This window comes from Mytilus galloprovincialis, chromosome 1 (assembly GCF_965363235.1).
Source record: "Mytilus galloprovincialis chromosome 1, xbMytGall1.hap1.1, whole genome shotgun sequence".
NCBI lineage: Eukaryota > Metazoa > Mollusca > Bivalvia > Mytilida > Mytilidae > Mytilus > Mytilus galloprovincialis.
Window position 1 is genome coordinate 43,482,789 of NC_134838.1, and position 27,487 is coordinate 43,510,275.

Here is a 27,487-nt window from a genome sequence, read left to right on the forward strand (position 1 = left end):
GTTATAAACTTCGAACTAAGATTTTGTGCTATTGAAGGGATTGTTTGATCCCACTTTATAGTACTAGTATATTGTTGTTTTTTTTTAATTAAAATTACTGTTAAATTGTCTTCTCTCAACTTTTTCATTGTTCTTCAATATAATTAACAGTATAAAGTTTACTGCACCAGATGAGCAATTAAACAATTAATGTCTCTTCAGTGATACTCTAGTCCAACATATTTGAAAATAAATAACTTTACTCAAATTTGATAAGCTTATAAAACTTTAGGGGACCAAAAGGTAAAGCCTAATTCTGACAAGACACCAGTTCTATGCATGAGGGAGATGCAGCTCTAAAATTCAAAATGATATCCAAAATATATGACAGCAATTTCAATTAAACAATATCTGTATTATAATGCCAGTACAATACTGGTGGCAGTGATAACCTCATGGACTAACAACTGATAATTAAATATTGGTGTTTGGCTCTGTGAAATGATAAAAGACACATATATTGTTTTAATTTTTAAAGAAACTTCAACATTTAAATTAGAAAACTATAGTAAATTTGTATGACTTAAAAATTACACTGATCTTGTGCTAACAAAATTTGTAACAGTGAAAAATGATAGTACACATAAGAAAGACATGCATTTTGCACAATTATAGTAGTAAATTGGAATGATTTTATTTTAACATCTTTACTGATTTTTCAGTTGTTTAATATTTAGCTTGATGGAAAATAATTCTAAATATATAAATCTGAATATTTAATACATTTTTTTCAAATAATTTCAATATTAAACTAGATTGCAAGTTCGATAATATTCTTAGGAATATCCCATCTTAATTTTTTCCCTTTCTCCTGAATAACACATCTGAATATCAATAACTAGTGACAACAACTAACTCCAGCAGAGGTGCTGTATAAAGTTTAAATTCTATGTTTGACGATTTATCAAGATTTAGCCTTGTCCTCAGCATTGGTTTCTACATTCTTTTCCTGAGATCCATTTAATTGTTGTAATTCTAATCGTGTTTCTCGACTAGATTGTAGCAATTCTTGTAGTTGAGAGTACAGCGAATCATTTCTACTTTCAATGTTGGTCATCCATGAGTCTAGTTCATCCATAGTCTTGTTTAGATTTTCATATTCTGAAAATACAGTTAAGAAATAGTCATTAAGAAGTTAAAAATTGTTGTTTAATTACTAAGGAAGAAATTATGAGAAATTTTTCAAAATGACATAATTCAGTTTGAGTTACAATTTTATTTCCCTTGGTGTCCATATTGGAGGACACACAAGTAAAAGTAGTTGTTTTCTGTACTAGCAAGTCTGAGAAGATACATGTACTAAATTGAAGAGAGAACTATGCATTGCTGAAAGATTTTTTTTTTCTTCAGAAAACAACATTTTCTAAAGTCTAGTGGTCTAAAGTAATTTTGTTGATTTGCTAATAATTTTATGATCACAAATTTTTGTTTCCCATTTATATGAACATGTACAATAGTTTTGTTTCAATTTAATTTGGTTGATATATATATATTTAAAAAATGTATGAACATAGAATAATACTGTTAATTAAATCACCAGAAATTGGAAGTTTCCATTACATGATTACAAAAGAAAAGAACCAAATAAACAAATAAGCCTGTTACTATTCTTTTGATTTAGTGGTACTATACATTTGTACCAAGTTGCTTAAAATTCGACCAGAAACCTCCCAACAAAATAATTAATATATTTGTTGAAAAAAAAACCAATGTTGTGAATGAAATATTTACATGATATAGTAGGAAATCGAAGTGACCAATATTTTTGGCCCTGTTGTCCTAAACATGCATGAAATATTTGCCACTGGATATAAGCAACCAACAATCAATAACCCTTAGGCCTTTTACTGTAAAAATGTATATAGCACTTTTTTCAATTTAGCTTTTGATGACGACAGGACATGATGAATTTTTAAAAGGTAAAATCAGTGTAGAAAAAGTCAAACACGACATAATAGGTAACAAAACACGAAAAATTAATTTGCAAAAAAACAAATTTTAGGAAAGTTATATATAAATGTGAAATGTTTTGTAAATATATGATCATAAGACAACTCAATGGCAGAGTATTGATTGTTTTAACCAGAGACATATATATACATGTGTGTATATATATCTCTGTTTTAATAAGTTTTTTTATCATGTCATTATATAATGTACAATCAGTATGTGACACAATAATAAAATTAATTTATTATATTATATTATTATGATATGTCCGTTTAAATACGGTTTGTGGTGCGCCTTGTGTTTCTAAATCAGTAAATGAAATTACTAGTTATCTCAGTTTTAGGTTATAAAATATACCATTTGTTGCATCTTCCACTAAACATTCAATGTCTGCATTTGGATTTAAGCTCATTTCTTCTAATTCTGCTATGGGATCATTTACATTGTCCTGTTTATCATTTTGATCAGATTCTGATTTCCCTAAATCTCCTTCTGCCATTTTGACGTCATGTGATAGTAAAGGAAAACTGGTATAATTGTGCAATAATGATCTCCCTTCTTTCTAAAACCAGGACCCAGTAACAGGTATGAGTCGGATCAGAATACATTACAAAATATTTTAATCAAATCGTGTCAGGCTCAGATACGGATTTCTTTTATTGTTTATTTCGAATTTGATTTTTTACGTAATTATGAGGATACAACACCTGAATAGAATAGAATATTTTTATTTCCCAAATTAGGCCCCAGGAGGGCATATAGCATACAGACAATATTTTTATAAACAATAACATATGTAATACACAAACAATAAATATAACTGTATTCATTTGTTTCTTACTTTCTTAATATTTCTTTGAATCTTTTTTCATTTAATTTGTTATGCATGTTATTTATCTTTTAATTGTTCGATTTTATCTTAATACATGCAAGTACTTTTTTTTTTTTTAAATGTGTTAGATACTCCAAGGATTTGTATAGTAGTTAACGTTAAGTATAGAAAGTCCCTGGATACTCTTTTCGGCTTAATGTCTGTATGCAACTTAATCAAAGATTTTGGAAATTGTATAAATCAGTTTAATTATCTGTTTTGTCGATAAGGTGCCATTAAGGCGGCTTTCTTATAGCTCTGTCGATTCCTTTATTAGTTAATGAAGCTAAAGATACTAGAGGGACAATCCCGCAAAGTCATAGATCAAGATTAAACTGACAACGACATGGCTAAAAAAGAAAAAGACAAATTGAAATAGTAGTACACAAGACATGCACACCATAGAAAACTAAAGTCAGACTATTTTGTTGAAGCCACCAAAAACTGGGGGTGATCTAAGGTGCTCTGGAAGGCCGTAAGTAGATCCTGCTCCACATGTGGCCCCCGTCGTGCAGCTCATTTTATTACAAACCCGATTATGCGATAGTTAGTCTAATTCGGTAGGTCACATTCGTGAAAAAGGAACGGGATTGTAGTTACGACATAAGGAACATATCTGATATCTTCTGTGAAAGGGATATTCCATAACGGTCAACCAACTCGTGATGGCGTTCGTAAAATTTACGAAGGAATGAATTCAACTTCACCATTTGAAACTCTTGGTTTAATAGCTTCCTCTATCAAAGAAATCATAATTGGAAATACAAGCCCAGGAATATCGTATGAATTGGGAGATATATACTCCGTATGCAGGCGCTGCTGGATTGTGGCTCACATAGAAATGAAGAGTTCACAATTGGGAAACTGAAATCATCTCTTTTGTCGTAAAGTTTTGTTTTCAACCGGCCCTCATTGTCAATTTCTTGATGTAAGCCAAGATATGAGGCAGCCTTAACTGTATCGGTTGTGTCCTTTATCTCTAATTCAATGGGATACATTCGTTTAACATAGTCACAAAATAATTTATTTTACCGGACTCCCTTTACATGTGGTACTTAGACTATTGGCATATCAAAGACGTGATTAGTATAAAAAGTCCATTGTTACAGAATTAACTAGTATTTTTAGTCAGATGTTAGTTATTTATGTCCCCAAGCTAATTTTCCTAGAAATTCCAGTCTATGCATGTCACTTGTCAGGTAAAAACGTCCGTGTCCTTTATTTTAAAAGGAAAATTCTAATGAAACAAATTATTCACATGTACTAGTAAACAATATTTTAATGGAAATTCAATGTTTATGTTGTGCATTAATATTTTAATAGAATACATGTCTCCAGACTAATTTTTCGAGGAAATCATGCATGTCGATCCGTGTCATTAATATTCCTAGATTATAACGTCCAGGTTTCTTATTTTTAATAATTTTTTATAATATGATAAAAAAAAATAACTATTAGGACAAATATTTAATTTTCCCCAGGAAAAATAGTGCCAGATATATTTTCCTAGCTATATGGACATACATGCAGTAATACCGTATATGATAAGAAATGCGGTATGATTTCCAATGAGACAACTACCATCTCGAGACCAAATAACATACATGTTAGGTCGTCTTGTGACAATTAACAAAACCCATTTATGTTAGTAAGCGAATTGGGTTTTTTTTTTTTTTTTTTTTTTAATAAAATAAGGTTTATGAACTGTTATTCATGTTAACATTTTGTTCCGTTGAGGGTTGAAGACTAGATATCAGTCGGAAACCCGGTTGAAATAGAACAAAAGAATCGAAGCTCTTTGTTAGAGAAGGCGATAAATGCTTACTGTAATGTTTACTATAGTGACAAAAGATTTAAAAGTTCATAGAAACAAACAAAATTACAATTTTCTTCTCACATGTCTCAATTACGAAGTGTTTTATTTTAAAAACACCATTTGCATAAGTTTTTTTTTTATCTAGTTCATAGTTAAGCAGAACAATTAGATATCAAGTCGACGACATGGGTATCTTTCAAGTTGGATGTAGAAAATGATTTTATTTTTTTTTTACCACGGACGGAAAACATATCAATCTATTAGTTCAGTAATTTTCGTGTCTGCCCTTCCATTATGTGACTCAAGAAAAAATTCCAAAAAATGGGTAAAAATTGTATCGAAAAGAGAAAATCGAGTGCACCTTTTTATGTTAGGGCGTGTTTGAGTTGAATATTTTGTCTTGATATCGTACAAAGCAAGAATATTTCATACATCGTCTCGCTTCAGATTCTATCATTTCTATACGCCCGTCAAAATTTTGACGGGATGTATTATGGTATACAAATGTCCGGTGTCCGTCCGTCCGTCTGTCTGTCCGTCCGTCCGTCTGTCTGTCTGTCTGTCCGTCTGTCCGTCTGTCCGGCGTAATCATGTCGTACCGTAACTTGAGAACGACTTACCCAAATTTCATGAAACTTAATATAGTTGTTTATTATGATGGTCAAATGATCTGTATACTTTTTGGTGAAAATAAGATTTAAACTTTTTGAGTTACGGCACTTTGTAACTAAAACAGAGGTGTGTTTTTTTTCACATGTCGCACCGTATCTCAAAAACGTTTCTTGATTATTGCTTAAAACTTTACACACTTCTTAGTTATATTAATCTTAATATCTGTATACTTTTTGGTGATGATTCAAAATTTCATTTTTGAGTTTTTGAGTATTTTGTAAAAAAGGGGGAGGGTTTTTTTTACATGTCGCGCCGTATCTCAAAAACGATTTTTGATTATTGCTTAAAACTTTACACACTTTTTTGTTATATTAATGTAAAGATCTGTATACTTTTTGGTGATGATTCAAAATTTCATTTTTGAGTTATTGAGTATTTTGTAGAAAAGGGGGGTTTTTTTTTACATGTCGTGCTGTATCTCAAAAACGATTTATGATTATTGCTTAAAACTTTACACACTTCTTTGTTATATTAATCTTCAGATCTGTATACTTTTTGGTGATAACTAAAAATTTTATTTTTGAGTTATTGAGTATTTTGTAAAAAAGGGGAGGGTTTTTTTTACATGTCGAGCCGTATCTCAAAAACAATTTATGATTATTGCTTGAAACTGTACACACTTCTTTGTTATACTAATTTAAAGATCTGTATACTTTTTGGTTTGATTCAAAATTTTATTTTAGTGATATTAGTGGGGGGGGGGGGGGGGGGGGTTCACATGTCCCGCCGTGTCTCAAAAACAATAAATGGTTATTGGTTAAAACTTCCTCAGAAACTATTTATGATTATTGCATAAAACTTCCACACAAGACGTCGGGCGTATCATGCGCTCATGGCGCAGCTGTTTATTATATATCAAAGCTACAGGTTGACTTTATAACAAAAAAATCACAGTACTAAAAGATGAAATATATGGGTCAAGTGAAATACGGTCAAATACCTATCTAATGAATCACAAAAACAGAGTAGGTGTGTTCGATTAGCTTTTTTTTTACTGAAAGTACTTGACGACAGTCTTTCAAGTTGGATGATGAAAATGCATATCTTCGAAAAATTATAATTTTTTGTGTGTGATAACTAAGGTTTATAGTCTTCAACCACTAAAAAAATCTAGTCTGCCCTTCCACGAAATATTTAATTAGATTTTTTTAAATGTTTATGAATATTCGAAAATTCCACCTGACAACCGTCAGACAATAGTTTTAAGTTGAATCTATGCAGACAAGATCATTGAGTGATGCTCGTTAGCTAGTTGATACATTTGTCTTTTAAAATACAACTGACATATTATAAGGATCGTAATGGTGCAATGTGGATAAATTTATCGGTTTCCGAGAGCAAAAACTGTTTGGTATTTTTGTTATGTTTACATTTGTGTATTTGTTATTTTCTGCATTAATTTCTTAAACAACAACAATTTCCATTTAGGTCGTTTGACTTACAATACAGATTCAAACAGGTTATTTACTTTTTACATTTGTTTTACTACTTGCTCATTTGAAAAGAACCGAGGCAACCATTCTGGGAGGTACAATAACTTATCCATGGCCAACTTAACCAAACTAAGACAAAATCATTGAACTAAACGCTCCTCGATATGACTGGAATAAGAAACCGAAAATAATCATTACCTTGTTCATTTTGTAACATTAAAACACAACTTACGAAAGAAATCATGTCATCAATACCGCCGGTGAAAAAAACCCAGAGATTTTACATTACGATATCACTAGCTGTCAAATTCATGTTTACCGATTTCACTCAAGTTCTCGCATTTGATTTATCCATCTCTACTGAGCTAAGAGGATAAATTGAATTCACACATGATGAATACGGATTCAATGAGGTAGAATTATTCACTTGAATTAATGATTGAAAAACAATCATATAAGCCTACTTGATTTATATATCTCGTAGCTAGTGCCTCATTAAAGTAAGGCAGTGGCTATTTTGCAGGCTCCGGCAAAATAGGTATCTTTATAGAGTTTTGCTATTTTGCCGGTCTCTTTACGGATTTTTAATCAGAGGCTATTTGAAATTAAAAAAATATTGAAATTATCTAAATACATTTTTTTTTATCAAACACACGTCAAGTTGAATTAAACGCTAAGTTTGACTCATATGAAGATTATGAAGAGCTACAGCAGCTATAGGTTTTGGATACTTCAGTTCTTATAATTTTATTATGTAAAAAAAGTATTCTAACTTATGATAAATTTCGTTTTGTTTACTCTCATTTTCATCTTGGGCATAACCGTTAATATGACTGAACATAATTTTCAGGATTTAATTTTAAATCATACAAGTACACACCCGTGATATCGCGGGTTCGTGACTGACTTAAAGTATATAACTATGCCTAAGCCTTTAAGTTATTTTAGTAATTGGTATTGTCATCTGATAAAGTCATGTCGATTATAAGATACACAGTTTTTTTTATTTGCTTTCAAATCTTTCTGTTTGAACCCGTCGACCTGGAACTTATCAATTATTGGTAATATTAATTATTTGGAAAACAAAAGGTCCTGGCTATCCAGGAATGGAGTATTTTTTAATCAACAGTATTGTCCTATATTAGTTATCTTAGAAAGTCTTGCTGATTGCTGAATAAAACTACAATAGGGAACAATTTGACAATGATAGAATTTACTGAGTAGTGTCAGCCCTTTGATTATGACCCGTGTATATAGCAAAATCCTAAATACACTGTTTGGTGGTGCGCCTGTCAAATGCGGAACGTACAGATAAGGTAATAGCTAACAGGTGAATATACTATTGGCGGTATCGGATTCGACCCGGAACTTGTTAATTATTGGCAATATTAATTATGTGGAAAACAAAAGGGTCTGGAGTGGTGTAATTTTTAATCTACACCATTGGCCTATATTAGTTCTATATAGAGTTGAATTCTTTGATTTGTCGTTTTTACCCGATGACGTTTAACAAATTGGACTTCGTAATTTTAGTATTATAGATAGGATAACATTATTTAGGCAATAGATCGTAACTGCCTAGGCCCTATGCGTTAGCTTATTGCCTATGATTTTAGCTTAAGGTCAAGTTACAGTAAATGGGCTATGCTACAGATTATAGTAACATTTTGCATACAACTCTGGCTTGATGAATTTCAACTGAAAATTTAAAAAAATAAATGCATTTGTAACGAAAATCGGTCATAGTTTATTTATTTTGATGTGAATCACCAGTTGTCTTTCCCTGTTAATTGTGTTTCTATATGTATATAAGTTTCTCCATAGTTGGAGCACCATGTATTACTTAAAACACCCCTAATTTTGGTATAGTCTTGATTTTCACCCCTTCACGTATAATGGACCATTCCATATCGTAGTATATAAGGCAGCTCAAGACAGAGAAACTTTGTCAGTTTTATGTGGACCATTGAAGAGTGAACTTCTAGGATTAAATATTCCAACTGGTAAGTAGAGTGGCTTTAGTGATTCAAAGGATATAAATTATAGTGTTTGGATTTATATGTGAATATTTCGAATAGTGATTGTGTTATAAAGTGAACTTATATAATAAGTTATTGTACAGTGAAAGTACAAAGTGTATACTTGCTTGTGTTGCAAGTTGTTATATTGTGGACGTGTATTAATTTAGTGAGAATACATGGTGAAATCTTGCTGGTGTTGCAAGTTGTTATATTGTGGACGTGTATTAATTTAGTGATCGAGAATACATTGTGAAATCTTGCTGGTGTTGCAAGTTGTTATATTGTGGAAGTGTTTAAGTGAAAGTGCACTGTGTTTAATCTTACCAGTTTGGAATATATTCATTTTGTTCGGATTCATAGTGATAATTAGTGTGTGAGTTGAGCTGTGTTCATATACATTCCTTGTGCATTGAAGCATTGTGCAAGTGTTATTGTGTCACTGTGTTATAGTGGTTTATTGAATATTCAAAGGTGATATTACAAATTGGTGAATATTGTTAATAGATGTTGTATATATGTGATGATGTGTTTATACGTTTTGTGTGATATAAATTGATGCATGTTGCATAGTAATCCGTTGGTGACATTGTGTAATTAAGTGTCTGATGCATGTTGCATAGTGATATATTAGTGACATTGTGAATACTCAGGCTTAATACATGTTGCAAAGTGATTGCATAGTGACATTGTGTGTATATATTCTATAATAAGGCATTGTGTTTATACAAAGTGAATGAGGAACTTCACCTTGTAATTTAGTTTATGTGCATTGTGTAGCTTATATATTTGACATTGTGAATTCATTTAAGGGTGTGTTAATTGTTTTAAATAGGACAACTTGTTGTGGTGCAAATTTAGGTTGAACACTTGAAATCCTGATTTATTCAGATACGGATCCATTGATCGCCCGGTTACACGTTACACATTTATCTCATTTATCATTTGAAATATTACTGATTGAATTTCTTAAAGAATGGCATGGGTGAACATTTGTATAGAAAGCACATAAAATCGCCGAAATTTCTGATTTCTACTCCATAGATTTTTCTTTAAAAAACTATATGTTACAGTAGTTGATACATACATTTCCATTATAATTAAGGATGCAAAATAAACTCGAGATTATGAGGGTCCCCAACTTCGTTTTTACAGTTTACATCAAATTACAATTTAGTCCAACAAGGCTATTTTTTGGCAAGGCCAAAAAAAAAAAGCCTTGCCAGACGCAGTCATAATTTTTTGGACTAACATCAATTGTGGTCTTGAGCAATGCACTCAGTCTGATAATTGTGTAACACTTGTAAAATATTTTGAGGTTGTTGAACGTTACTTTTTATTTCAAAACTAATAGGATATTCTTATTTAAAGTTTTCATTAGAATGTCGATTTTTCCCCGAGATATTCTTTTAAGAGGGCCCTCATGGGGTTTTTGATTATGTGATTACTTGGCCGTTTTTTTAATGATTATTTGATTATTAAGCCAAATATTTCATGATTATTTGATTACCTAGGACTGTATTTTTAGTTTATGATTATTTGATTACTAAAGATAAGCAAATATTTAATGATTATGTGATTATATTGGCAAAAAAATGGTGATTATGTGATTACTAGGACCCCCCCCCCCCCCCCCATGAGGGGCCTCTTTTAAAATTAACATGATTATTGAAATAAAAGGAAAATCTTAATTATACCGTGAAAATAGCAAAACTCTATAAAGATCGCTATTTTGCCGGAGCCGGCAAAATAGCCACTGCCTTACAGTAAATTAGTATATTCAATCAGGGACTTTCTATGCAGTACATATATTGTGTGAGTTCGTGGTCTAGTGGTTAAGACCGATGGCTACAGTGCTGAAGGTCCCGAGTTCGATTCTCACTCGGGGAGCTAAAAATATCAGTACATCAGAAGGGTAATTTTCACCCTCTCACACACATCTCTGGTACCCAGACCGGAGTTTAAACTATAATGGGTACTTTGGGGGCCTCGGTTGGTCAAAGTTGTCCCCTACTTTGACCTGGAGATCAATCTTCTGATATCTCTCTGGTTTGTCTGTTTCCACCGAGTGACCCGGTGGTTCTCTCCGAGTACTTCGGCTTCCTCCACCATAATAACAGACTTCCCGGTGTCCTACACGCTCCCTTGGGCGGTGTTGGGTGGGGATTGTTCTGGTGGTGGGATAATATTGTAAAGGACACATCTCCATTAATCCTTAGGGAGTGTACATGGATCCGCTGTACCCTTGCAGTCAATCAAGGGGTGCGTCTTAATTGGCGGAATCTCAGTGCATACATATACGTATATAAACAATAGAAAGCCGAGCTTGTTATAGTCCGACTTTGCAATAGGCCGAGTTTGTTTTAGGCTCAGTTATCCAAGTCAGCTGGTTCTCGGTTATCTAACATAATAAAGAGTGAAGCGCTAAATACAAGTGGGTCCCAGTTTACCAGTAGCGTGGTTAACAACCAAAAGCCAATACCACAATATCTTACTATAGAACTTTACTAAAGGTAGTATGACATTAATCCTAATCCATGCCTGAGGTTGGCAGACTTCCCAAAAACACATTTAACGTTGTCAATGCAGATGCCTAATCAATTTCCAATTATTTCTTTTATGAATATCGATGCCAATTTTAGTTTTGTTATAAGTTATCTATAACACAGGCACTTGTTTCTATCCATTGGAAGACCCAATATCAACGTAAATATACGTTGATAGTGGGTCTTGCTATGGATAGAAACGAGTGCCTGTGATCTTTTATCTAGGTTCATAACCCGTTCATAACCGTAGAAGTAGATCACCTTGAAGAGTACCACTACACACTGCGGCGAATCTCTGTAGATATTTTTACACCCTGAAGTACACCAGTAATTTGGTAATTTGACATATTTTTTACCAGGTGAATTGTCACACAACATTTTTAATCCATAGAGAAACTAGAATAAATCAAATTTCACAGTGAAGGTAATTATGTTGCAAGAATAATGTCTATGATAATAAGTGTGAACGTCAAAGTGACTTAAAGATAGGTGAGTCACAGATACCAAAGGGACATTCAAACTCGCAAGTCGAAAAAATAAAATGACAACACCAAGGATGAAAAAGAAAGAAAAAAATACCCAGACTAACAGCAGTGTACAGATGACAACATGGAAAACTAACGACTGAGCAACATGAAGTTGAACCATGCATATTAAAAACTGGTGGTGATCTTAGGTTCTCTAGAAGGGTAATCAGATCCTGCTCAACATGTGGCACCTGTTATGTTGCTAAATGTAGGGTCCAATTATTTTGAAAAATAAAGAAGATATACATGACATATTAGGCCAAGAACATACCAAAATTCTTGGACGTGTTGACCATATTATACCAGATAGATCATAAGATGTATAATTCTTTGGGAAAAGTTTCCTCAAATAATATGAATATGTGCTCATTTTTACTTAAAAAGTGGTTTTTAATGTCCTTACATTGAGGGGATATCCCTAGGTGTTGTTCCCAACCTGATAAAGGTCTTTCTTTGTGCATTATTTTAAATTGGAAAAGTCAACAATTATTTAATATCCTTACACATGAAATAATTCCTGGTCTTGCAGCTACATGTTCATCTTTTCTACTGATATATAATAACTAGAATCATGCAAATAAACTTAAGAAAAAGGCATGTAAGCTCATCTTACAAATATGACACTTTTTCTAAACCACAAAACAGCACACGCAAAATAGTCGTCGCAAAGAAATGTACCCTTGAAATTGTTGTCGCGCACTAAAACCCCCATGGGCACTTTCAAAACTTGGCAGGTATGTTTAAATATAAGCCTCTGGGTGCTGGATTTTCTCGCTGTATTGAAGACCCATTGGTGGCCTTTGGTGTTTTCTGCTCTTTGGTCAGTTTATTTGTCTATTTGACACATTCCCCATTCCCATTCTCAATTTTATTAAGAAGACATGACAGTTTACTTATGAAATCTCATTACATCAATGATTCTATGGCAAAAGCTAAATTATTAGATAGCAAACTTTAAATTTAAACAAAACCTTAGATTTGAAAGTTATTAAACAAATATAAAAGATTTTTGGTGCATATATTTTAATTTTACCTTGGATTCAGAATACTAGTATTATCAGCTCATACTCTGACTCCAAATAATTAAGGGAGTCTCAGATATCAAGTTACAATGTATTATCAGGTTAAAAATATTGCGTATTCATTGTTATATGGCTAGGCAGCAAATGCAAATCTTTTTTTGACTTGTACAAAGTATTTATTTACATGTAGTTTTAAAAGCATTGTTATCTCATCAATGCTATCAGTTTACAACTTCCAAGTTTTACACAACATGTTTATATACCTATATATGTCTCAGTATGTGAGTATGATTATAGTTGCAATTTATTAATAACAGCAGAGGCGGATTTTGGGGGGTGGCCTAGGTGGCCCCGACCTCCTCTTGAGGGAAATATTTGGTTGATTATATAGGGAATCACTTTTAGGAAAATTTCTGGATCCGCCACTGAACAGTTATATGCTTTTAAATGATAACAATCTGTATATGTTTTACTTTATTTTTAAGGTTCTTGAACAGAAAGACATGGAAGAGGAAGAATTATATGATTTTGATATCGACGAAACGGTAGGCATGTGCAATATGTATCAAATTGACTGTCATTTGAAGTTCGATGTGAATAAATATGTTTATGATTACCAATTTGCTTGACTATGGTAACAACATTAGAGGTGCCAACTTTGCTTCACCAGATGTGCGTTTTAACAATAAATTTCACTTTAATAAGGCAGTGATGCTCGTTGTCAACAACAAATTCAAACCCTAATACAAACATTTAAGAGATGATAAATCCATAAAAAAATACCTACAGTAAAGTCAAATCTGGGCAAGGAATCAGAGTTTTACATGAGGGAAATTTTTCCTTAATTTAAAATGATTTAAAAAATTTTACAACACCAAAGGCAAATTTTAATTTACTGATATCTGTATAATTTAATCAGTACCAAAGTACTTCGCCAAATCACTTTGTCTTTATATATTAAAAAATAAGCATATAATCAGCAAAAAAAAGAAAAATAGATGGATTGATTGGTGTTTAACACCACTGTCAACACCGTCGTGCTATTTCTTGGTGGTGAAAGTTGGAGTTTCCAGAGAGAACCACTGACTGTATGGATTTGTGTGCACCTGCAGGCCACATTTGAACTCACACCCTCAAAACCTCATAGTTGACAGACTAGTGATATTGAATGAGACTACAGGTCTAGACCCCTACGTTAAATAAATAGAGAAAAATGACATAAATTTAAAGAATTAAGAAATAAAGAACCCCAATCTAGACCTTCTTATAGGAAATCATTATCTCAGATAGAAAATAATGATAATTAATTGCTAAGAGGTTGTCAAAAAAGAACTCAAAGCAAAAAACACACTGTTGAAACAAATTTGGTTTACAGTAATTTTTAAACATTGAAGCTCATAATAAAACTGATCAAAATTAACCAAATCTGTTTAACAATATTTTTTATAATTTCTTTTCTAGCCTTCTGTCAATGAAGAAGATGAAGAAGGCGGAGCAGCTGTTGTAGGAGAGAAGAAAAAAGTAGGGAACATGTATTTTACAGAATTTCTTGGTCTGGTCTAACCTTCTTATTGTTTTGTAATTTTATATTTTCTGTCTACCTTCTTATATACTTGGGATGTTATATTACTGTTTATTTGTTTATCCTTCTGTCCTTTTACTCCATTCTATATTCGGCTAAAAGTAAAAAAAATGGTTTAGTTATTATACCAGGATGCTTAAGCATGTTAAGTTTGAAAATTAGTGCAGTGTGATTTTTGAAAATTATATGCCAGATTTGATACAAATTTCATGAAACACTGAACAAGTAAAAGAGTGGGAAATAACTCTACCATCAGGCGTCAAACAGTTAAGTTCAGCAACCGTTAGCATCAAATTGGTTGAAATTTTACCGTGATTAGTCAAAATATCAGCATCTTGAATCGTCACTCAGGTTTCAAATAAATATTGTTACCATTATTTTGGAAAAAAATTAATGTGATTCCTCAAAATCATGCAGATGATTCTTTATCTTTTTAAAGAAAGTGTTCATTTTATCATCATGCACCAAAAATTACCTTTAACATCATTTGGCAAGAAATTTTATCATTAATTGTCTTGAAGGTATCCCCATTACTACCCTCAAATTAGATAATACTAGAGTTTCTGTAACTGTTAAAGCAACTGTAAACTTCAGTTGTTGAGTATTTGTATTTGCTGGATATTTTCTTTTAAGGTGGTACCTAACACTACAGGGAGATAACTCTGTAAAGTCCACTTAACGTTTTAATTACGTTGTGTTGTAAAAGGAATATTAAACTTCTCAATGATCGAAATTGGGGGTTGTCAAATTGCTATATAACCAGTGTAATTTTTCTGACAAAACGGTTGGTTCAAATCTTTTAAAATTTTTATATTTTTGTTAAAGTGTCAAAGTAAATACTTTGACAAAATTTTATGAAAATTAAACGAGCCAAATTAATTTTAGTGAAAGTGTTGGGTACCACCTTAAAATAAAACAGGTGTCTTAGGTTTATGATGAGCTTTTGTCTATTTGAGCACTATTTGGGTACAACAAGTTCATACTTTTAGGTTAATTTTGTGGTTTATTTTAGAAAAGGAGAAATTTAGTAAAAGTACTGATTCTTGGAGGCATTGGGTAGGTACAAAATTACTTCTTATTAACATGTTTTAATTACGTATCATATTTATAGTTTGTAACAATTGAATAGTGAAACAAAGACAGAAAATTAATGGCTGTGTTAGGCCTAATTTGTCTCATTAAGAAAGGTCAGTAAAACAATATAGAAGTTAGAAAATAAAAATGGAAAGAGAGCTCTGTGAGGTTAATGCATACATAACCCATGTCACACATAAATTTTATTTCATAAAATTTCTAATCTTTAGATTAGCACTGATATGAGTCTCAAATTTAAAAGAACATGTATTTATATTTTTAGAGATCAAATATGTAAAATATAATCATTTATGATAATAACTTATCTGCTTGGAATTTGTGGTAATTTTAGACTTTGATTATCTTTCTAGGAGCCCCTGTCTAGATCAACCCGTTGCCAAAAAAGTGTTTCCATTTTATCTATAGAACTATATGCCATCCCATTTGTAAGGACTCAGACTAGCTTAAAGCTTTGTGAGAATTTCTATATATTTCTTGCATTTAAGGATGTACACCTCTGAGGAGCCAAAAATTTCTAGAATTAAACTTTTTTTCTTAACCTGATTTTTGGGTTTATAAGACTGTAACAAAATAATTGGTGAAGAAAAAATCCTATGGTGGTGCACTTCTTTTTTTGTTACGGCCCTTTGAAAATGCCTACTTTTGATGATTTTCCCATTTTTCATCGATTTTTACCTATTTTTGGGCTATTATCGTGAAAAAAATCACAGTTCCACAATTAAACTTTTTTTCATACTTTCTATAAAGATGAAGTGGACCAATCTGAATGAATTTTACTTAAAAAAACTATAGGTAGGTGTTAATATAAGAAAGTTTTATCATATTTTGACGCTTTTTTGTGTAAATTTTACCATGGTGTCAATTTTGTATTTTTGTGATTTTTCTCAGTTTTAAGAACAAAATGCATATTATGTCAACTTTTTTGTTATAAATGATTAAAAAAAAATACATATCTAAGAAATTTGAAAAGACCAAAATGATATGGGATGTACATGATTCTTGTAAAATAATTTTTTGTATCCCTAACCCATTTTCTCAAAATTTTGGCTAAAAATACTGACTTGATTGGTCGTAAAATTTGAAAACTGGATTACTCAAAAACCATTCAATGTAAATACACAATTTTTTCACAGAGTTATGTTTGATTATAATATTTTAAAAATTCATTGATATTTTCCACTTGTATCACATGTTTTGGAAAATAATTCAAGAACGAGATTTCAACGAGACTGAACGAGACTGAAAAGTCAGAAGAATACATCCTTAAAAGGGTTTTATATAAAATTCCTATATTAAAAAGTAATTTTTGAATATATTTTATAGTGTTGGTAAAACCTCTTTGATGAATCAGTACTCAGATGGTACATTCAATGAAAAATACAAAGTTACAATTGGAGCAGATTTTATTGTGAAAGAAGTCCCGAAAGATACTGAGCATTTTACATTACAGGTATATAATTATTTTTTCATGTAAATAGATATAAGAAGATGTGGTATGAGTGCCAATGAGACAACTCTCCATCCAAGTCACAATTTATAAAAGTAAACCATTATAGGTCGACCAAGGTATGGTCTTCAACATGGAGCCTTGTCTCACACCAAACAGCAAACTTTAAAAGACTCCAAAAATTTATTAGTGTAAAACCATTCAAACAGGAAAACCAAAGGTCTTATCTATATAAAAAACAAGAAACAAGAAACACTTATGAACTACATAAACAAACGACAATTACTGAAAATCAGATTTCTGACTTTTCATTCATGGAGTTATCTTCCTTTTGTCAATAATTTAAGTTGAACCAACTTAATACATTATGCAATATTTAAATTATAGTTTCCCCTGTAAAGTGAATGCAATCTTTACCCTTCAGTTGTCACAAGTGCTTCCAGTAAAATAGTTTGGAAAATGTGTATTATCCAAATTGATAATCAGTTTGTAAGTAATTAAAAGCTTGACAAGTTATTTCTCTGTTCCTGCTCTAAAAGAGAAGAACTTAAAGGTGTTACTATATATAGCTAAAAACTCATTAATCTAATACAAAATAACAATGTCTTGGCAAAAAATGAGAAGACAAACAATTGTACATAAAACACATCATAAAAAACTAAAGACTGAGCAACACCAACCCTACCAAAAACTACGGTATAAACAGATCCTGCTCTACATGTGGCACCAATAATGTTGCTTATGAAAGTTCAAATAACCCAGTTATAAGACTTATACAGTTGGTCATATTTGAGGAAAAGAAATAACTAACTGACATGGCAGATTGGTTTCTTGTGAAGAGTTGTACGTCTCATTGGAAAATAATTAGAACATCTTCTTTTTTATAATTAACAATACAGACCAGTACAGAAAGAGCACTTAAGTCTTAAATAAAAGTTTGATAAATTTTCTAAAAACACTACACATTAAGTAACCCTTTATGATTTACTTAAAAAATTTACACAGATTAATAACATACATGTACTGTAAATAAAATTCAAAAATCAAATTACCTTATATATTATTAACTGTAGGTTAGAAACAATAAAAGTAAAAGTATATATACATTTCTTACTACATATGTATAAACTTCAAGATTTACCTTTTTTTTTTTTAAAACTGTTTTTTTTCTAAAGTGAATATTTTCGAAGTGTTAAATATTTCGCAGTGGTGACTTGCCATGGCTTTGCTTGGACTTGTTTGAATGTTTGTACCTATATTTTATTAACTGTGCTTTTAATTCGTTTATAGTGTATTAATGTACGTTTTTTGATTGAGTTAAGTCTGCCAATTGATATTTTATTGTGTGTTTTATCTATGTTGTGATGTTATGCTATTGTTTCAGAAAAAGGATCCATTAAAACATTTAATCCCGCTGCAAATGTTTGCACCTGTCCTAAGTCAGGAATCTGATGTACAGTAGTTGTCGTTTGTTTATGTAATTTATACGCGTTTCTCGTTTTTTAAAATTTTATATAGATTAGACTGTTGGTTTTCCTGTTTGAATGGTTTTACACTAGTAATTTTGGGGCCCTTTATAGCTTGTTGTTCAGTGTGAGCCAAGGCTCAATGTGAAGGCCGTACATTGACCTATAATGGTTTACTTTTTTTAAATTGTTATTTGGATGGAGAATTGTCTCATTGGCACTCACACCACATCTTCCTATATCTATTTACTTGTTACACTCCTCTCCAACATTAGAGAGAGGTTACAGAATTCACAAACCAATGTTCCCAGGTAGTATAAACATGAATCCAGTGAGTTGATGTTAGCTATAGTTGTTGAATAAGTTAATTTAATTCATTGTTGTTTTGTTTAATCAAGCCATTGATTTTTGGAAAGATTGGAACTTGTTCTAAATCTTTCCTTAGGCACTGGCCTCCCTAACAACATGACAGGTTAGCTACTTTTACTAATGTATTCACACTGAAATATAGTTCCCTATAGTTCTCATATATGTGCACATAATATACATATAAACTGTAATCAAATGGGTATATTTTTGGAGCAGTTTATTCCAGAATGTATGTCATTAAGGTGTTTTGATGGAAAGGCTTTTTTTAAACGTATTGATTAGGTAATTGAGTATTGATACAATACTAGATGATTGACAACTATCATTATCATCAACCATTCAGAGACAAGGTGAACCTTTAATTACAATGCCCCACCTCCTAAACTGTCAATCAGATTGACCACATTACTTATCAACCTCAGTCTTACATAATTATACAGACCCTATTACATCTTTGCTTCAATATACACTACAGCTTAGGTGGATTTTGCTTTGTCCATCGGCCCACCATGGGAGTGGGCACCGGGTGGGCAAAATTTCTACCTTGTCCACTCTGCCCACCTGTAGGAGTGGGCATTCAATTTTTTTTGTATCATCTAAAGACTTGCAAGTACAATCACTTGAAAAAAGGAGATTAGAATTTTTAATCAATATTTTTACAAAAAAGAGATTAGAATTTTTAATCAATATTTTTACAAAAAAGAGATTATAGCTAGAGTGGGCAGGTGGAAAAAGCAAAATCCACATGGGCTGTTGTGTACATCCAATAAAAAAATATCAATGAATATTTGACCTCAAAATTAAATACACAAATGAATATATTAGATGTTTGATATATAAGGATGATAGATTTATTTATTGGCTATTACTTTTGATCTACATTACATAAAGTGAATCTGTAAATTTTGTCTGTAAGATAAATGATTAATTAAGGATTAACAAGATCTTTAAAAAAAAATGAAATATAATTAAAAACCAATTGTTCAGAGAACAATTGAAGGTCTTTCCACTGAAAACAATGTATTTTAATATGAAAGTTGTAAAATTAAGTTTAAAATGTCATTTCAATCGTCAATTGATAGGTTATTGTACGCTGATTCCAGAAATATATGGTTTCTATACAATATTTTTTAAATAAGGGAGATAATTTGTTACTTTCGGTTTGAAAAATGTTACTTCCGATAATATTTGAATATTTAATTGACACTGATTCCAAAAAGATCTGGTTCTATATACTTTTTTATTAATAAAGTACAAAAATAGCTACTTCCGGTTTACACAAGGTCACTTCCGGTTGTTTTTTTCAAGGTTAAATGGTTTGATACCTTTAGCCAAAAGTCTCATGGATATATCATGTATAAATATGAGCTGAAAGCAAAGGTCAAAAACTAGAACGTCAAATTAATCTATGACCTTGAGATCAATTTCAAGGTCATAAACCAAGGACCTCAAATCAAAAGACCATAGGACTTAATTATATTTGGTTAATCAGTTATATCACCATACACGTATTTTTAAATACAAGAGGGGAGAAAACTCACTTTTACGTTCAACGTACCCTTGCAATCAAAATTTACGTGTTACAACATGTCGCAACTAACAATTTAGAAAAAATAATTTGTCGATATCTTATACAGTTTCTGGAAATTAGTGGAAATAAGCCAAATTCAAAAATTGGAATATGACCTTGACCTTTGACCTTGACCTAATTTTTATTTTTTTGGACCAAGGACCTCAAATCAAAAGATCCTTGGTCTTTAGCACTTATGGTTTACAAGATAGAAATGCATATCACTAATATCAAATGCATAAGGGGAAATAACTCTCATATGGAGCGTTCATATCACTTCGGTCAAAATAGGACAAATCATGCGAAGGATATAACGAGCAATTTTGTAAAATTAATTTGTCATAATATTTTACGGTTGCGAAGGAGATGCGCTAACAAGGAAAACAGTGTTTGGGGAGATAACTCCTACAAAGAAAAGTATTCGTTTACGCAGGGTAAATTTCAAAAGCGCATAAACTGTTCGATATCATATACCAAATATCTAAGCGACATATTGCGAAACAAATGTTTATCGCAAGAACAAAATAAGGCGGAAGAAAAAAAAAAAAAAAAAATAATCAGAAGAAAAACAATAGGTCTTTCCACAGAAAAGTGGAAAGACCTAAATATGAATATAAAAAAGATATTCAAGTAAGGCCTTTGATAAATTTTCAATAATCGTCTGCAATTAATCAACAGTTTAAGTTAGTTCACTTACTTTTTTTTATCAATAATTGGCCAGAAACAGTTATAAAATTTTAAACTTTTTGATTATAACAAACCATTTTTTATTAGTTTATTCCCCATCAATCATTATGTCTATTTCAGTCATTTGAATTTTTATATTAAAGAAGTGAATATATATTTTTGCAATCAAGAAAAAATCTGCATTTCAATAAAATACGTTTTTTTTTAATTTGTTTACGTTGAAAAAATCTTTTTTTAATGCCCTGTTCTGAAAAATATAAATTGATCAAAAGGCACTCTACAACTTTTAGTCTTCAATGTCATACATGTATAACCTATGTTTTAACTTACAAAATGCCCCAAAACAACATTTTTAGATTATTTTTGTTGACACTTTAAAGTTCTTAGCTTATGTCTTATAAGAGTTGTTGGTAACATTTACTAGAAGAATTTTCAGCAATAGTGCTTTATTTATGTTCTTTTGTCCCCACCATACCTTAATATGAAATTATCAAATCAAATCAAATCAAATCAAATATTTTATTGTCTTATAAACTTTACAGTTTGTGACAAACATATATCAACACGAGGACCACAATAAACATATATACATACATATCAAACATACACAATAAAAACAGCATCAAAATCTATAACAACAAACAAGCTGTTAAGAGTCCCCTGCCCTCAGTTCTAATGACTTTTTTAGGAAGGATCCTAACTTATTTGTTTGTAGAGGCGTTGATGGATTTAGTAAATAATGATTTTTTTCTTCTTCAGTTGAATAATTAAAGTTATTATTTTCAGTAAATATGTGTTGAAAAAAGTTATTTCTTAGCGTTTTATTACAATCACAATAGAGTAAAAAATGTTTCTCATCCTCTAGTATTTTACATTTATGGCAAAGTCGTTCCTCTCTTGGGATTTTAAAATATCTCCCTTTTTCAATAAAGAGGGAGTGATCACTTATTCTAAATTTAGTGATTAATCTCCTTATTTGAAAATTAGATGTATTTAGATAAGATTCTAGTTTGTAAACTTTTTTAAGTTTTTTATAAAGATTCAAACTACTCTTCCAATCTTTCCATGAGTGATATCCATCACTTTGATTTCGTGAGTTATTTCACACTTTGTCAATCCTTAAGGTATAAAACCACTTTTTCATAGCCCTATTGCTTTCTATGTTAAATTCTGCAATTTCAAGCATTTATGGCTACTTTGTCTTAAGTTCAAATAAAGTGGCAGTCATTTCATGTCAAAACTTACCTTATCCTGCTTGTGCTGAAAGAATCAACATACCTTTAATTGCATATTAGAGCGTACTGGTTCCCGAAGTTTGATAGTACAAAAACAGGAACTTCTGATCTGAACAACAGGTCAAATGTGCCCTCCTATTAAAATTTTATATACTTCTTTATTATTGAAGTAAAACTTTTAACAAGGGTTCTGCAGTGACCCCATGTCCCCAGGCTTTCATTTGATATTAAAACTACCCAAATATTCCTACTATTGACAAAGATACAGCTGTGCTTAGGAACTATTTTGTTTCAAATATGTACTACTTTCTTGTATGTTCTTTCCAGCCGGGCCTGAATTAGTGGTTCTATACCTTAAGGTGGTACGAACCCTGTGGAAAATATGATCTGGCTTGTTTTATTTTCATAAAATTTTTACCCTTTGACCAAAATATATAAATTTCGAAAAGCTTGAACCACACACTTTATTGGAAAAATTTCATTGGATATTTAGGAGTTGGACATAAGACAAACACTTATTTTTCATCACTGAGAAGCTTAATATTTCCTTAGCAATAAACAATGGTTAATATATTCTGCTGATTTTTTTTAGAGTTATCTCCCTGTAGTGTTATGTACCTCCTTAATGGTTTTTACTTTTCTTCAATGCAAATCTTTAACTTTTTGAAGTTGATTAAAGAAAGATTCTTGTTTATATGACTTACAAACATAATTGTTTAATAGAAAATCTATTTTAAAAATATCCAATCAAAACCTATATGACAAAAACATTACTTAGAATTGTATACTTGTATAACAGGTTTGGGATACAGTGAGTAAAAAAGATTTCCAAAGTTTAGGACTAAGTTTTTACCGTGGAACAGACTGTGCTTTGTTAGTGTATGATGTTACACAGCCAGAGACATTTAAACATCTTGAATCAGTCCTGGAGGAGTTTTTGGCCAATGCTTTTCCAGAAGACGAAGACAATTTCCCATACATAGTCATCGGGAATAAGATAGATAAAGAAAATAGATTGGTATGTTTCAGTTAAACATTTGAAGTTTTAACATAAGGTTTGGGGTAGGAATGTCCTTTACCGTCAGGCGTCAAATGAATATTTCGTAATACAGGAGTTTATATAGTGGTGGAATCTGTTTCTCTAATGATTTTATCCTTCCTTTTCAAAGACACTAAGAACATTTGACGTCATAATTAAATTTCTACCAATCATTAGCTGAGAACAGATATTTCACTAGTGAGGAGAAATATATTCTTACACTAAACAAGCAATGTGAAAATAGCACAAATTTTTTAAGAGAAACAGAAATTGATCAGTTGCGTTACATTAAACACCCTGGTCCTGAATGATAAATATCCAACCAATTATTAATAACAGCTTTATTCATAATGAATTGTTTTTATATTTAGGTAACAAAAGAGGAAGCTATGAAATGGTGTAAAAAGAATGGCAATATTCCTTATATGGAAACCAGTGCTAAAGATGGAACCAATGTTGAAGAAGCTTTTATGTCATTAGTTGATAGCATGTCAGGGACAGTGGTTGAATAATCAAGAGATTTCTACCTTTTGAATGCAGGCATCTTAATAAGGACAGTGATTGAATGATTACGACATTTCTGTTGGAAATCACGCACAGAAGAGAGAACGTTAACGTAACACGGCATTATAGTATATCCAGCATTGTGTACTTATGACGTTATCTTGTACTTCAGTCATCAATACAAATTCATACAGTTTAGACGTCTTTCTTATTACATATGCAGTTTTAGTAAAACAACTTTACGATAATTTCTTTGTAATGAATGCAGGCACGTCAGGGACAGTAGTTGAATGATTAAGATATTTCTGTCTAATGCATGCAGTATAAGTGTTTCTCAGCTTCTTAAATGTACAGTCAAACTTGTATATAAAGGTCACCCTCAGGAATTATGAAAACTAACCTTATAAGGGTGGTGACATTTGAATTGATGTAAAAAATCCATTGGTGATATTATAGCAGGGCTATAAGAGTGACCTGACAAGACAGGATCATGTTTAATAAATAGAGATGACCTGTATATCATTTTTGACTGTGCAATTATAGAAGAGATTATGAAATACGAGGCCCCTCATGGGGGTATCAAAGTAATAACAAATCACATTTTTTTGGCAAAATAATCACATAATAATCAATATTCATTTATAAACATCAAAAAATCAAAAATACAGTCCAATATTATCAAATAATCATGAAATATTTGGTCTGGTAATCAAATAATTATTATAAAAACGGAAAAGTAATCACATATTCAGTGGCAGATCCAGAAATTTTTCTAAGAGGGGGCCCACTGACTGCCTAAGAGGGGGCCCACTCTCGTCATGCTTCAGTGATTCCCTATATAATCAAACAAATTTTTCCACCAAAAAGGGGGAGGGGCAGGCCCCCTGAAAAACCCTCTTAATCCGCCCCTGATATTATTAATCAAAAACACAATCAGGAGGCTCAAGTAAGCTCAGGAGTCTTTATACATATTATGAATCAATACTGACTATAATGAAACTAATATTGATGTGAATAAAGTACTGCTGTTGTCTAGCAGAATATATTTTCAAATTACAATCTAAATTGTAAAATTTAAATATTAGCCATACATGTATTACTATATAATAAACTCATCATAGATACCAGGACTAAATTTTGTATATACGCCAGACGTGCGTTTCGTCTATAAACTTGTTCTACACAGTCTTAACTTCAATTGTAATTTTGTTTGATTTGGCAAAGTATCATAGTTAATCAGTTCTTGAAACTATGTTAGTACTTTTATACTTTTACTTGTTTTTTTTTTGTGTTTTGCAACAAATAAATATTTTGGATAAACCCTACATTTTCAGTCAAAGTCTTAAAATATGTAAGCACTGAATTCACCAAATGAAGAAGATATGCTACAATTATTAACACACATACATGTTACAGGCTCATTGACTTGAGTGTGTAGGTAAAGGTTGATTTGTATATAACCTTATCTTACATTTTTTATGATTTTTATATTTTTTTAAATATTGATTATTCAGAAATTATAGATTTTCATTAATGCCATTGTGTGAATTATGTAATAGATATAATAATAAAACACATTTTGAATTCAAATACATATCTGTATGCAGATTTTCCTAAAATCACAATAATTTATACTCTCATTTTTGTCCTTTTTTAAATTTGCTATAATAAAAAACATTTGATATATCTGAATTTACAGTATATACCTACTTGTATTTTTATTTCCTTTCATATGCCACTAAACATTAAGCAACCAACACTCAATCAAACCCTTTTAATATATATAGTTAGTTAATCTTATGATCTTTGATCTTTTAAACAAATTTGTAGAACAACTTATTATTTACAGTTTATATATTAGTACATTTATTAGAATGAAACTTGATATCATAACCTAGGGATACAATAAAAATCACTTTCACTGAAGATTCCAGTCATCATATTAATGCCTTTTAGGGGTAAACAATTACATGCACAAAATCAAAACCCTTAAAGTTACTAGTTTAATAGTTATCAATATTTCCACTCATGAGATTTAAAAAAAGAAAGTACATTTAGCACAACATTCCATATTCCTATTTATGAACATCTAAACACATTTACCAATGAAATATATACTCCGATATCAAGTCATTAACATAGGTAAAGCTACTCTTGTAATTTAAGTGATAATCATTTAGTCCCCATGTTGTGGTAATTAATGTATGATACTAACATTACTGTAGTGATTTAAAGCAAACATATAATGTTCATAATTGTTAATTTTGTAGTATTCAAGATTATTGTAATATCTACTTAATATAGTTTTATGTAGATATAAAATGTGCCTCTTATCATTGGGAAAATATATGTCTCTGTATATTTATCTCTATTTATTTTGTTTCTTTTTGTATCTTTATTTTGTAAATGTCAACTGGTATTCATTTATTGGAATTTACACCAATAAAATTATTCGATTTGATCTGATTTTTAAAATTATCATTATCAATGATCCATATAAATCAAATCAAGGACAGAAGCCCTCTGTCAGACCAACATAATCACCTTACAGTAATTCCATACACAAAAAAAGATGAATAACTAATGATTTATAAAATCATGCATAACCACAAAATCTTTATATTGATCAATGAACCATGAAAATGAGGCCAAGGGTATATGATACCTGCCAGCTAGAGTGTAAAACTTGCAATTATTCAATACACCAATTATAGTTGGCCTCTTAATTAAAGTATCTCAATAACAGACTTGATCGGAAAAAACTTTAAATTTGACCAATGAACTATGAAAGTGAGGTCAAGGTTAGATTAAATACCTACCAAACAGGCATGAACACATGAGTTATAAACACCTTACTTTTAACGATGCATGCTATCTGCTCTTATTATATGTCATGTAAACCTGTTCGACAGACATGTATATCTTGCTGTATTTGGCAAAACTTTTTGTCAATTTTGTTCAAGTCGGTGTAAACTATAACTATCCCTATTTTGACATATTTACCTATTATGTCTATTTGTCTTGTTCACGCATCATTGTCATTATAATGGAATTTGATGCGGAGGTTTATAACTTCGGCTAGCTACAAAAGCAGGTTCAATCTACCATTTTCTACATACGAAAATTCGTTTACCAATCACGGATATGACAGTTTAATCCATTCGTTTGATGCGTTTGAGCTTTTGATTTTGCCATTTGATTAGGGACTTTCCGTTTTGAATTTTCCTCGGAGTTTTCATTTAAGCTATCGAACTCTTTATGTTGATGGCTTGATAGTTATCGATTTTCTATTCTTTACCACTGCTTTTGAGATAAACAAAGCATAGTGCATTGTGCACACAATTCTATATATCTTATCCATGAACTTTCAAGAAATTTACGAATGAAAAATGCATTCAGAATTTTTAAGTTACATGTAAGAATGTATGTATTAATTTAAACTGTTCTTCTCAAGAAAAAATTATCTAAATTGTATAAGGTGCATGAATTTAGATTTTATTAAGAATGCATTGCTTTTTACAGTGGCTTTACCACAAAAGCCGCTTCAATGACCAACTCCGAATATTTGATGAGATCCAGATTACGAATTTCGATTGATA

The 27,487-nt window shown here is 31.1% G+C and overlaps 2 protein-coding genes across 3 annotated transcripts; one reads left to right on the forward strand and one right to left on the reverse strand.

The window, feature by feature from the left end:
* Positions 1–489: 489 nt before the first annotated feature.
* LOC143075315 (bublin coiled-coil protein-like) lies at positions 490–2,526 on the reverse strand. The gene is made up of 2 exons (XM_076250693.1): positions 2,347–2,526; positions 490–1,140 (listed from the first exon to the last, which is right to left on the reverse strand). The coding sequence occupies exons 1-2, from the start codon at positions 2,486–2,488 to the stop codon at positions 944–946; spliced, it is 339 nt and encodes a 112-aa protein (XP_076106808.1). The 5' UTR covers positions 2,489–2,526; the 3' UTR covers positions 490–943.
* Positions 2,527–11,169: 8,643 nt separating this feature from the next.
* Positions 11,170–26,349, forward strand: LOC143075320 (ras-related protein rab7-like). 2 transcript variants are annotated; one of them, XM_076250707.1, is made up of 7 exons: positions 11,170–11,312; positions 13,380–13,439; positions 14,356–14,415; positions 15,489–15,532; positions 16,895–17,021; positions 23,145–23,363; positions 23,756–26,349. In XM_076250707.1, exons 2-7 carry the CDS (start codon positions 13,398–13,400, stop codon positions 23,894–23,896), a joined length of 633 nt encoding a protein of 210 aa, XP_076106822.1. In that variant the 5' UTR covers positions 11,170–11,312; positions 13,380–13,397; the 3' UTR covers positions 23,897–26,349. The 2 variants fall into 2 exon arrangements, with proteins under 2 accessions (XP_076106822.1, XP_076106830.1); XM_076250715.1 differs by lacking the exon at positions 11,170–11,312 and adding an exon at positions 11,483–11,680.
* The last annotated feature ends 1,138 nt before the right edge of the window (positions 26,350–27,487 follow it).

Bases quoted from the DNA above. Each gene is read 5' to 3' on its own strand.
- LOC143075320 (XM_076250707.1), top strand. From the start codon at position 13,398: ATGGAAGAGGAAGAATTATATGATTTTGATATCGACGAAACG. The intron at 13,440-14,355 runs GTAGGCATGTGC...TTTCTTTTCTAG, and splicing joins ATTTTGATATCGACGAAACG to CCTTCTGTCAATGAAGAAGA. The intron at 15,533-16,894 runs GTAGGTACAAAA...TATATTTTATAG, and splicing joins CTGATTCTTGGAGGCATTGG to TGTTGGTAAAACCTCTTTGA.
- LOC143075315 (XM_076250693.1), bottom strand. From the start codon at position 2,488: ATGGCAGAAGGAGATTTAGGGAAATCAGAATCTGATCAAAATGATAAA. The intron at 1,141-2,346 runs GTATATTTTATA...CTGTATTTTCAG, and splicing joins AGTGGAAGATGCAACAAATG to AATATGAAAATCTAAACAAG.